General features: G+C 34.3%; 1 protein-coding gene across 1 annotated transcript; it reads left to right on the top strand.

The window, feature by feature from the left end:
* The first annotated feature begins 4,943 nt into the window (after window positions 1–4,943).
* LOC113781292 (IQ domain-containing protein IQM1) lies at window positions 4,944–9,203 on the top strand. Its single transcript, XM_027327205.1, has 9 exons — window positions 4,944–5,275; window positions 5,845–6,347; window positions 6,438–6,552; window positions 6,644–6,709; window positions 7,239–7,327; window positions 7,426–7,513; window positions 7,687–7,917; window positions 8,013–8,114; window positions 8,336–9,203. Exons 2-9 carry the CDS (start codon window positions 5,875–5,877, stop codon window positions 8,804–8,806), a joined length of 1,635 nt encoding a protein of 544 aa, XP_027183006.1. The 5' UTR covers window positions 4,944–5,275; window positions 5,845–5,874; the 3' UTR covers window positions 8,807–9,203.
* Window positions 9,204–12,665: the final 3,462 nt, after the last annotated feature.

Genomic DNA, 12,665 nt, shown 5'->3' with positions numbered 1-12,665 from the left:
AAAAATCTAGAGGCTCAAACATCAAAACTTAAAAATTGGTCTTTCTTATAGAAAGAAAAGAGTTCAACATTTGAGAAAATAGAAATAATTTATTGACAAAATTGTTGAAAGTTAATTAAAGGGAGGCATTTGATTAGGGCAATTAGTTATCTGATTTATACGAGGGATTAATCTTGTTAGTTGATTACCTTTTTTATCCAATTGAATATAGATGTAATAGTTATCTTATTTGTGTGTTTGTGTATTTAGAAAATATAGTGATCTGCTGGTTTCTTTCTTTTTTTTTATGTAATTTGTGTGAGTAATTTTTAATAATAAATCAAAGATCAAGAATTCCACCTCTTTTTACTTATTATGGGCCAATGACAAATTTCATCAGCAGTACTTTACAATATTAAAATTTGACCCCACTTACCATGTGATTTTGGCTCAGCCGCTGGTCCCGTCCTCGCTCGCCTTTGAGTGGCCCCTATAATGTTCAACTCTGCTTGTACCGTCTTCTAATCAGTGGGATGTCTATATTTTATCCGCCCCTTGTTCCCAGTGAATCTGATTACACTTGACGAACTTCTGAGTCTCAAGTATAAGGCTGAGTTTGAACTTGTCCACCTATTCACACTGCTAGAATTCAGCTTAAATTTGATCAACGTGAGTTCAAACTTAGGATTGATCGAGGAAGCCGTATTAGGGATGATAATGAGTCGAACCAACCTCGAACATTGATGTACTCAAGCTTGAGCTTGAACTGTATTATCCAAACTCAAGGTTGAGCTTTGTGAACCGTCGATTTTGAGATGCAATTTATCCCGTAAAATATAGGAAGCTCAATTTGAACTCGAGCTCGCTCGAGATGCAAATTAAGATTGAACTTGTGCTCGAGTTCAAATGGTAAGATATATAATTTTTCTAAAAACATAGGTCATCAGGTAATCTAACAATTATGAAAAATCATGCACATATATGCATGCATACACACACGTGTGTGTGTGTGTGTGTGTGAAGTTCGAAAAGTTCAATGAGCTTTCGAGCAAAATACCTAAATGCTCGAGTTTGATTCTTTAATCCTATTTGAGTAGTTTGAACTCGAGTCAAGCTTTAACCCCTTGTGAGTAACTGCTCGTTTACCACCCTTTGTCCAGATGCTGACTATCAACTCTTGGTAGCTAATTATATTGTTTGACTCAACAACATTTTTCTTTAAAAAATTATTTACATGCATAAGTGCATTGGATGGTTTTCCTTGATAATGAATTAAAGAAAATCAAAGCAAATGGAACTTGGAAATTGATGTTTCTTAGAATAAATGAAAATCCTAGATCATATATTGATTCTAAAACCAATTATATATACTGTAAAATCTTTAAATGTGATCCTCATCATTAACTTTAATTCTATAAATGTTTATACAATTTCAGCTATGTTGCTTTTTCATGCATTCTCCGGATACTAAATTATTCTTATGCCATGGTGGAGAATGAAGTTCACTATCCAATTTCATTCTATTTTAGTTTCTTTTTTTTTTTGGGAGAACATCTTTTGAGATAATTTACTCTATTTTAACCAAAATATCAATGCAATGCTAGTAAAAATTCACCAGAATGTATATTAAATAAATAAATTCATAAAATTAGTGAAGAGAAATGATTAGGATATCACTTGTTCGTGATATATACAATTCTTAAGTGAAAATGACAATACCTTAAACTAGTGGAAATTTGTTAAAAAATTTTCTTGAGTAAAAAATGTCAATTCAATAAAACTTATAAGCGAGAGGAATTTGTTTCTTCATTAATGTCAACATCTAAAAAAATTTCCAATTCTACTTGGATTGGAGAGTTTCCTACCAACCAGTGAAGTCTATGTTAACAAGCTCAAAAATAACCCCAAAAGCATTATTACCCCAAAAACATATTATATACAAGTTCAAAGATACCTAATAAATAAATAAAAACCAACACCCTCTTTTCTCTTCTACCCACCACCTCCCACCAGCCGCCACCTCCTTCCCTTCCTCCTTTTTGCAGTGCCAGTCACCCCCTCAAAAATACCTATAGGAAAGCTTCTCGTAAAAACAACCAGTCTATATGGAGCTACCACATCCACGCACAGATCTCTTATCCGGGATTACTCGATTTTAAAGGAGAAAAAAAAAAAAAGAGTTGTATCAATAATGTAGCGCTAATAGTTTTGTGCGAGATAATAAACGAAGGGAAAATCAAGATCACCGACTTGTCTTTCCAAAAGTCAATGGTCATGACTCAGAGTTTTCCAGAGTGCCGTTTGAAACAGGGAATAAGAGGACGGCAGTCGGACGGCAGCAGATGTGGACTTGTATGAAGCTTACTACTACTTATCTAATCCAGTCCACCAATCATTTTAACAACAGAGCAAGCAAATTCATCCATACCATGTTAAACAAGCCATTTCTTTCAACGCAAATAGTCAATGAAGTTCATTATCACTAGTAATGAAGCCACAATTGGAATTTGGACAAGGATGTTTCCCCTGTGCGAAAGGGCACTGGTCGTGCTAGTACTTGAGAGAGTTGGTTCAATGGTCTGTGGCCTCGTTCATGTTCAGGAACTCGCAGTAAATGCTTGCAACGTGCAATTTGCGGAAGGGATAAAGGTTTCTGACTATTTCATTGGTTTTCCTTTAAATTTTCAAAATTAAACTAACCTCTCTTAAAATTTATTATCTTGTAATATCTACATCCAACTAGCAATTAAAATGTGATATTAGAAGAGAGAAAATAATATAATTTCACAATTGTCCCTCCTCTACTAAATTATTTAATTAATCCAATACCCAGCCAAACATTAATAAAAAAAATACCATAATTTGCTGTTTAACATCAGAGATTAAATCACATATGGTATAAAAAAGAGTACATCATTCTATATATTTTATTTAATTTAAGATCTAAATACTCTTTTTAATTATAAACTAGTTATCAAACATGATCAACAACAAATAATAAAAAAAAAAAATCTATAACCAAAATATTACAAAATGCAAATTTTAATACCATAAAAAATTCAACAACTAATCTTAGTATGTTGACAAGAATATTTATAATGTTAAAGTTTGTTCTCTATAATATTTTGGTTGCAAATTTTTTGATTATTTAGTGTTGATTATGTTTGACAATGAGCATGTAGTTGAAAAGAGTAATTTGGATATTATATTAAATATAAAATATAAAATGATATATTATTTTTTGATATTATATTTGATTTGATTCCTAATGATAAACAACAAATTTTAGTGCTTTTCTTTAATGTGTGGGTTAGGATTAAATTAATTAAATAATGTAGTGAATTAGGGGTAATAATGGAATCATATTATTTTCTCTCTTATAATATCACTTTTTAATTATCGACTGGGCATAAATGTTACAATATAATTAACTTCATGGGAGGTTAATATAATTTTTAAAACTTGAAGGAAAGCTAGTGAAATAGTCAAAAATTTTACGAAAGGTTTCTTATCCGCAACGGATCTTCTGTCCCACATCCTGTGCCACTCTCTGTCCCACTTTTTATTATATTGTTATTTCTCCTACATAAATATCATGTTTTAGTTCTTTTTTGTTTCCTTAATATTCAATAACTATTAATAGTTATTGGATCTTAAGAAAACTAAAAAGAACTAAAACATGATATTTATGTAGGAGAAATAGCAACATAATAAAAAGTGGTACAGAGAGTGGCACAGAATGTGGAACAGAAGATCCGTTGCGGATAACTTCAGAAACCTTTCGTAAAATTTTTGACTATTTCACTAGCTTTCCTTCAAGTTTTAAAAATTATATTAACCTCCCATGAAGTTAATTATATTGTAACATTTATGCCCAGTCGATAATTAAAAAGTGATATTATAAGAGAGAAAATAATATGATTCCATTATTACCCCTAATTCACTACATTATTTAATTAATTTAATCCTAACCCACACATTAAAGAAAAGCACTAAAATTTGTTGTTTATCATTAGGAATCAAATCAAATATAATATCAAAAAATAATATATCATTTCATATTTTGTGGAGAGTGACACAGAATGTGGAACAGAAATTATCCCTTCACGGAATTAATAGCTTTACAACTCCTTCTAGGCTTCTACAGGTTAACGTTGTTGTCTAGACTGCTTCCTTCCATGTAACATTTGTCAAACAAACTTCCCAGGGACAAAAAGCTCGTGTTTATACCGCTTTCACACTTGACACACATTTTTTTGATAAAATATCAAACACATATTTCAGACAACCTTTTATTTTTGTAGATACATTAATCAATAAAAGTGATAGAAAATAAAATGTTTCTAAAATAGCTGAAGAACGACAAATGGAAATCCCACATCAGCAATCCATGGACTAAACGCTATCTAGTGAATTAAAACTCGAATTGAAAGATTTAGGAAGCGAGAATTGCAAATCCCCAGACAACAATACAGTATCGAGTTGTTTGGATCGCATTTTCTGAAATAATTTTTGGCCAAAAGAAATTGCTATAATGAATGTTCCCGAAAAACTCATAAATATTTTCCCAAAAATGGCAATCCATACAAGCTGTAAACTTTTCCTCCTCACAATTGCCTGGAAACTGTTGCAAAAGTTGCTTCAAATATGTTCTTGCGAACTGAACTTAGAGGAGGAAAAGATTTCACAAAGAAAATATGTAATGTACTAAAATTGATTTTAACTTACAGAAGGAAAAAAAAAAAAAAAGGAACAGGAATTGTAGCTAAAACAGCCACAGCATCAGCAAAGACCAAACGACCAGGTCACGATTCAGAAAAGTTGAAACGGAGCTCTTGATCCCCATAAGGGTCAAAAGGGTCCCAAAAAAGATGATCTGTTCGTCATAAAGCCACTAGTTTTATTTTAATCTGAGGGTGGGGCGAGCTCTTTTGGCTGTATGATTTGCACAGCAGTATTCTTTAACCAGTGAAAAGTAAAAACACGAGGCTCAATTGGCGTGTTTCTTGAATCCTTCCTGTGAACTTCAGTGAAAGCCCAGTAGACCCCTTCCCATCTCACGACCTTTTTCTTTACGTGTTCAATTGATTTGCTACTTGCTATAGTTTACTTTGACGGCTTTGATCATTCAAAAAAGTGGGCTGCACTGCATAAGTACATGTATATAAGCTAGTAAATTGAAGCGTCGAAACCATGCATTAAGTTGCTGAGGGGCTCTGTGACTTTGAAGCTCGCTAAAGAAGAGAAAGAGGAGCCAGGAATAGAGAAGCTATAGGCTGAATCTTTGTATTTCAAGGTTTGCATTATAATTCTTCTGAGCTGTTTTGGTTTCTTGATTGTGTTTCCCTTGTTGATTTCATTAGTCAGTGGTACCAAAAATGCCTGTGCTTGTTGAGGATAAGTAGGAATCAGGGTATACAATTGCTTTGTTGAAATCTCGCACCTTTGTCTCTTTAGTCCAAGATTTCTTGCTGGAGATTACTGCCTGCAATTAACTACTTTCTGTTTTTATGTAAGAAAGCTCGTGCTGTTATACGAAGGTTTCCCTTGTGTGCTTTTCTTTAACAGGAAGGACGCTAGGGTGTTCCGGAAAGGAACAGTCACAGCTCATTTTTGTCTAATTTTAGCATATAAGCTGTACTTCCCTAGTTTACATGTAAATATTCTTTTCAGTAATTATTAGACCGAGCAAGTTGAATGAACTCAACACGGGGGAAAAAACCAAGCAACAATACAATTTACGGATACCTTAAGGAAAAAAAATCTTGAAGTCCTAATATTTGATCTTTCAGAAGTTCATTAATTTTTTTTTTTTTTTTGGAGAATTGGCGAGCTTAACATGTGTTTTTAACTCTTATTGGACAGGGTTCGGTTTTTTTTTTCGAGGCATAACAGATGGGACTTTGTCTTTCAATAATTTTGTCAGCTTGGAATGAGATACTGGAACACAAGATATTCGGTTTATTTAACAAAGCAGAAACAGTTGTGAGATCTGTGAGCTTTGGGAGAAGAGAAGGAGAACTGGTCTTCAGAACATTTAGCTTTAAGAAAAAAGAATTAGAAACTATTCACAAGTTTGATGAGTCAAAAGTAAGCCCGAGGGTTGATACACAAAAGCTGAAGACTGTTGGTCCAACGAAGGGTTTAGTTGTCGATAAGGAATCCAAGAATTCGCTGTCTAGAGATAATGATCAAGAAGCTGTTAATAAGTCTAAGCTTGAAGTTCTGATTCCAGCGCCCGTTGTGGTATCTTCTCCACGACCTATTACTAAGCTTGATGATGCAGCAACTAAGCTTCAGAAAGTCTATAAAAGCTACCGCACAAGAAGGAATCTTGCAGATTGTGCAGTTGTTGCTGAAGAACTCTGGTCAGCTCTTCATTATTAATTTGTTGTGAAATAACTAATCATTTTCTGCTTATGTTTATTGGTTTCTCATATATTTCTTGAATGCTTTAGGTGGAAGGCCTTGGATTTTGCAACTCTAGAGCGAAATTCCGTATCATTCTTTGACATTACCAAACATGAAACTGCTGTCGCACGGTGGGCACGTGGTAGGACAAAGGCTGCCAAGGTATGCTATAACAATTAGGCACATTAAGCTATTGCTAACTTCTAAGGCTGACATTAAAGCCATTGCACTCTACTGATGAACATGCTTACAGGTAGGAAAAGGTTTACTAAAGGATGAAAAAGCTCAGAAGTTAGCTCTACAGCATTGGCTTGAAGCTGTAAGATCATAACTTCTTTTAGAACTTTCCTCTATTTTGTGCTTCCTTCGTAAACAATGTTCATGTTGATCAAATTAGGATATAGGATTTTAAAGCATAACCACTGGTGCTTTGATGTTCTCTGAAGATCTAATAGGGGATGCTTGTCCTCGCCTATATCTTTTTCTTAGTTGAAATCCTAAGGAACAGAGATGAGAACAGTGCATGAAATGGCTAATCAAACTGCATGCCCTTGCATTCTTATTGAAAAGTGATGGCATCTAAACGGTTAATATCTGATACTTATTGATAAAAATTCATGCAAGCAAACTTGTGAGTGTTATTGTAACCAAAGGACAGAATTTTGGAGTGATTTGAAGGGTCTTGAGTTCTGACTAGTACGAGTTGAAACAGGGTGAAAGAATTGAATGAAATTGCATCATATACATGTGGTTCCTTACTGATCAGACTATCAAATATGCTAAAGAACTTTACGCTGAACAAGTGGAAATTGTACAATACTGATGCATTTCCCTTCTTGGTTTTGCAGATTGATCCGCGGCATAGGTACGGACACAACTTGCACTTCTATTATGATGCATGGTCTGAAAGCAGAAGCTATCAACCCTTTTTCTACTGGTAAGACTACCATGACGAAACTGCCTTTTTGTGCACAAGTTCTTCATATCTTCCGATAGTGGTTTCCTGTGTTCTTAAGATCTCCAATTTTCTTGAAGGTTGGACGTTGGTGGTGGCAAAGAACTAAATCTTCCAAGCTGTCCAAGAGTTAACATGCAACGCCAATTTATTAAATATCTTGGACCTGTAAGCCTTTTTTCCTCTTCTTTTTCAGGCAACACACATCTCCTTTGCTGCAATAATTATGAATACTTCACTAGATGTACCAAATATGTGCACGTAACAAACATACTAAATGGTATCACTGATGCATATGCAAGAATTAGGTTTTAAAACTCTTCATGTATTTGTACTAACAGAAAGAGAGGGAAGCCTATGAAGTAATTGTGGAGGATGGCAAGTTAGCGTACAAGCAAACTGGCATGCTTCTGGATACAAATGACCGTTCAAAGTGGATTTTTGTTCTCAGCACATCAAGGTCCCTATACGTAGGACAGAAGAAGAAGGGTGTTTTTCAACATTCCAGTTTTCTATCTGGAGGAGCTACAACAGCTGCGGGTAGACTCGTTGCTCATGATGGGATTCTTGAAGTATGCATTCTTTTAGGCGCATGAAAAGGATACACATTGTTACATACACATTGCATTGCCTTTATTTAAGCTTTAATTTTTCTCGTTTTCTTCAGGCAATATGGCCATACAGTGGTCACTACCTTCCAACAGAAGACAATTTCAAGGAATTCATAAGCTTTCTTGAGGAGCACCATGTAGAGTTAAGCAATGTCAAGGTAATCACTCTGCAATATATTTTACCTTGCATCAATATTTGCTAATGAGCGAATTTGGTCAGAAACATAGTTTCATCAATTTGCATCTGTTTTTGATTGTCCAACTTCAATTGCAATTGTCAAATCTACATCAACAACCACATGCTGGTCTAATTCGTTCTCCTAATTAACGTTCAAGTTGCTGCTAGACAAAATGACTCATCGTCCAATTTGTACCGCAGCGCTACACAGTTGATGATGCTAGGACCTCATTTCAAGAGGTTGATGAGGAATCCAAATCTAAGAAAGAGAAGTTACAAGATCTTTCCACAACTGCAACAGCTACGGATGCAATTGCTACCGATTCTGATGGTCCCTGCAATGAAGTTTCCCTTGCACCTGCGTGTCAAGAAAATATCCAGGCTGCAAAGATACCAAGTATTAAAGAACCCAAATTTGACTTGGCCAAGCGTTTATCTTGCAAGTGGTCCAGTGGTGTTGGACCACGAATTGGTTGTGTTCGAGACTATCCGATGCACCTTCAATTTCAGGCACTGGAGAAGGTAAATCTATCGCCTAGGCCTGGGCTGGAAAAGTCCAAGAGTTGCATTCCCATTCCTTCCCCGCGACCAAGTCCTAAAGTTCGCATGTCACCGAGGCTCTTATACATGGGACTTCCTAGCCCAAGGGTGTCTGTTCCTTCTGCTAGTTAAATACTGCATTGCCATCCCAACAGAGGAACGACCTACACTATCACCTGGAGGGTACAAGGCCGCTCCTGGGCAGCCCTTGCAAAATTCTTAACTGTTTCATTTTATTTATTTAATTTTTTTTTTCATTTGAGTTCTCAAAAGGGAGCCTTAATTGTTTCATTCTTTTATTCTTGTTGTACATGAAGTGGACTTCAAGAGTCTGCAAAGATGAAGACGTTGTGGCACTTTTTTATGCCCTCAGTCATCAGTTCTTTATAGCTCAGTGAATTGAAAGAGGACTAGCTTAGAGAGATGACTTTATTCTTGAATTCTTATTGTATTTGAAACAGCCTTAATTTTGTAGTTTGTGAAGCAAATTGCAACAACTCCCTAGTTGAAAGATCGCCTTTAGTCCGTCTTTCCCTCTCTGTTATCCAAAATTTAAGACTACATATTGTTAATAGGGTCTTATGATTTTTCATTCCATCACAAACTTGTACTTAGGACACAGACCATTTTTTTTTTATAATCCATAAATATTCGCATCCGTTTTACGTTCTACGGACTTATTCTGTTAGAGTCGAATCTAGCCCCTTGTGGGGAAGCTTTAGGACACGACCTTGAGGACCAGGAGAATTGGTCCCGAAAATTTAAAGCATCCGACACAGAACCCCATCAATCTGCTGACAAGCAATGGCCTCAAATCTCCATCAACTTGTACACGAAAGTGCATGAAATTTTTCTAAAATCTGTGTGTTTGTGCAGCATTTTGTTGGCATGTTCGGATTTCAAGGTAACTGCGTGTAGTATATCCGGAATTTGTTAGCTATAAATTGTCTTTTTGACAGTAGAATGGAGACGTCAATTTGTCGGTCAAACATCGAATATTTAGGTGGCAGGAGAGTTAGTTGGTAGAGCAAACTCTGAGATAATTAATTATTTTGTTCCCCAGCGTGAATTAGGCTTCTGTATTCCCCTCCCCCCACTCCCAATAGGCTTCAGTCTTGAGATGTTTCTGCATTAAGCTCCAAAACGGCTAGCATTCCAACAACTCTATGCCAGTTGCCACTCCAAACTCCACAAGGCCAAAGGTTTCGATTGACAAATTGAATACAGTGCCAAAGAACTCAGACTGATTCTACACTTTGGCTTTCTTCTCCATGTGTAGAAATGGGCTATCCCTTTAATATGTTCAAACAATTAGGGGAAACAACAATTATATCACCACAGTAATTCGTGCATTTTCTGGCATGCAAACATATTTTTCTCCTTATCACCGTGTTAACTAATTAGAATGACACAAATTTGATGATTTCTTGCAAGATGACAAGGGGAAAAAATGATGAAAAGTTACTAGTTTTTATTTTACTAAATAAATGTGAACAGAATTTACATGCATTCAAAAATTTTTGTTTAATACTTGCATGCGTAGAATGGTTCAAGAATCATGATGGGTCATTTTTTTTTTTTTTTGCCAGTTTAGCCAGTAAAGAGTCAGAGATCGTGCAAGAATTGATTTCCATGACAAGAAGAGAGATTATTCTATTTTGTTTTGGAGTAAAAATAAAATAAGAATCCAAAATCAATTCAGGATCAGGGCACCAACCTGTTTCACTTTCAAAATTCAAAGAAGAAAAAAATTTTATAAACCCATGTGATGCATTTGAAATTAGAAAGAGGACCGCACCAGACCACAATGGGACGAAAAGGTAGAGGCCAAATGAAGAAGTTAAGAAGTTAGAATGGCACAGGAACTCTCACTGAAGTTGTTGTGATCTTGGTTTCATTGCACGACAATTTTTGTATTTGGCAAATTTTCAAAGATCACGCTTGGAACAGTAGTGATTTTTACACTTTTTAGTGTTCGACTAATCATGCTTCTTCTTCAACTGCATTGGACCGCACTGAAAATAAAGGCCAAAAAACAGAAGGCAAGATACAAAAAGGAGTAGTGTTCTTCTTTGTTGTTTTTTTCCTTGTACTCCCTCCCTTTTTTTATAACTGACGTTTAAGAAATTTGCTCTAGTACTTTTATCTGTCGTTTTATTATCCCCATATAGTATTAATTATTTTTTCACAATTTTACCCTTTTATCTCTCTTTTCCAATACAGGGTTCTTAATTACTACTCCTAGTTTGGTGGGAGTTAGTTTGCATTGCTTTTGGCCTAGTAAAACAGCACCATTTAGTACTCTAGTGAGAGAAAATATGGGTGAATTGGATAATTAATGAGGGTACAAAAGGAAAGTAGTGTACAGATTTAAGCAATGAAAAACTTTTCTTAATTGGTGTGCAAAACCTTAAACGTCAGTTATAAAAAAAGGGAGGGAGTAGTAGTTTATTTTTCAAGACTTCCTTGTCCCTTGGACAAATAAGCTGTTCTCCAATTTACCAAGTAAATAAAAGAATTCATTCTTTGCAGTCTGCCATTTTTGAACCTTAATATTTTCTCATATTCTCTTTCACACTTTCCAGTTAGTCAGCATTTTCTGTGTCCAATTTTATGCAATATACACTTGAAAATTTTGAGATGGCACTAATTTGAGTTTAATGTACTTCCCTATCTTTTTCCGAAAGGAAACAGACAATAATGTAGAACATCAATGGCAAAGTTAAGCTAAGCATTAGTAATGTGACATATCTTTGCAGTTATTTTTGTTTTACCATGATTTTCATGTGAAATTACTAATCCTTCCCCTTGTCACTTTAGCATAGCCCATGGGTGAAAGGAAACCGAAAATAATAGGGAAGTAGAAGGAAAGTAAGAAAAAAAAAATGTTCTTGATTGACCACTGTTTTTTTTTTTTTTTTGAAAAAGAAAAAATAAGTACAACCCACGATGCCCTTTCAATTTGCTGGAGGAAAATTAAAAACAATATACAGATTCGTCTTGGTTATATAAAACTATGAAATGGTATACTTTCATTGTGAAACAAAAAGGAAAAATCGTTCAAAACATCTCTTATATCTCATTAAATAAATCTTTTCGTCTTTCACTTTTAAAACGATAACTTTACGTCCTTTATAAAATTAAATTGATAAATTTTGATCCTGATGTTGATTTTTGACCACTTTTTTTATCTTGAATTTATCATGTGACTCACATATGATCATTTTTTTAAAATTAAAAAAAGTTAGAACCCATTTGTAATTAAATAAATAATCCGATCCATATTTGTTTTTTAACCTAAATAGTATGATCTAATTAGAACCATATTTATTTTTTCCCTAAAAGGTGGGATCTGACTCAATCCATGATTATTTTACCATTAAAACGGTAGGATCTAACCTTTTTGTATATAAAATATAACTACATATAGGTCATGTAGTGAAATCAAACTAAAAAGTGATCGAAAACTTAGGTTAAAACCAAATTTTGTTAACTTGAATATGTAAGGGATGTAAAGTTAATATTTTAAAAATGAATGATAAAAAAATTCATTCAGTGACATGCGAGAGATATTTTGAACGACTTTTCCAAATAAAAATATGTTAACAAACTTTATACATGAGAGATATGAGAGCAATTTATGCTAATTTTCTAAAGTTTTTGCAAGAAAGAGTTTGGATTAATTTGTGAATATTTGTGTGAATTCCAAAGTTGTGATTTTGGAGTGAAGATGATTTGAAATTTTTTTTTGAATAATTTTGGTAATACTTTTTGTGATGTAATGTGTACGAGATAAGAAAAAGCTAATTAAAAAAAAATTTAACAAGTGTTTATCATGAAACAAGAAATTTTTTCCAAAAATAACTATCCAAATAGAAAAAATCTATTTGGAAAAATTCCTTCTTATTATTCCCAATAAAACACATTATTGTGTTACAGTAAGTAATACTAAACACGAAGGAAAAAAAAAAATCGAATCATGTTCAATCCA

This window comes from Coffea eugenioides, chromosome 8 (assembly GCF_003713205.1).
Source record: "Coffea eugenioides isolate CCC68of chromosome 8, Ceug_1.0, whole genome shotgun sequence".
Lineage (NCBI taxonomy): Eukaryota > Viridiplantae > Streptophyta > Magnoliopsida > Gentianales > Rubiaceae > Coffea > Coffea eugenioides.
The sequence above is the reverse complement of the archived record's forward strand: the minus strand, read 5'-3'. Positions and strand labels throughout refer to the sequence as shown.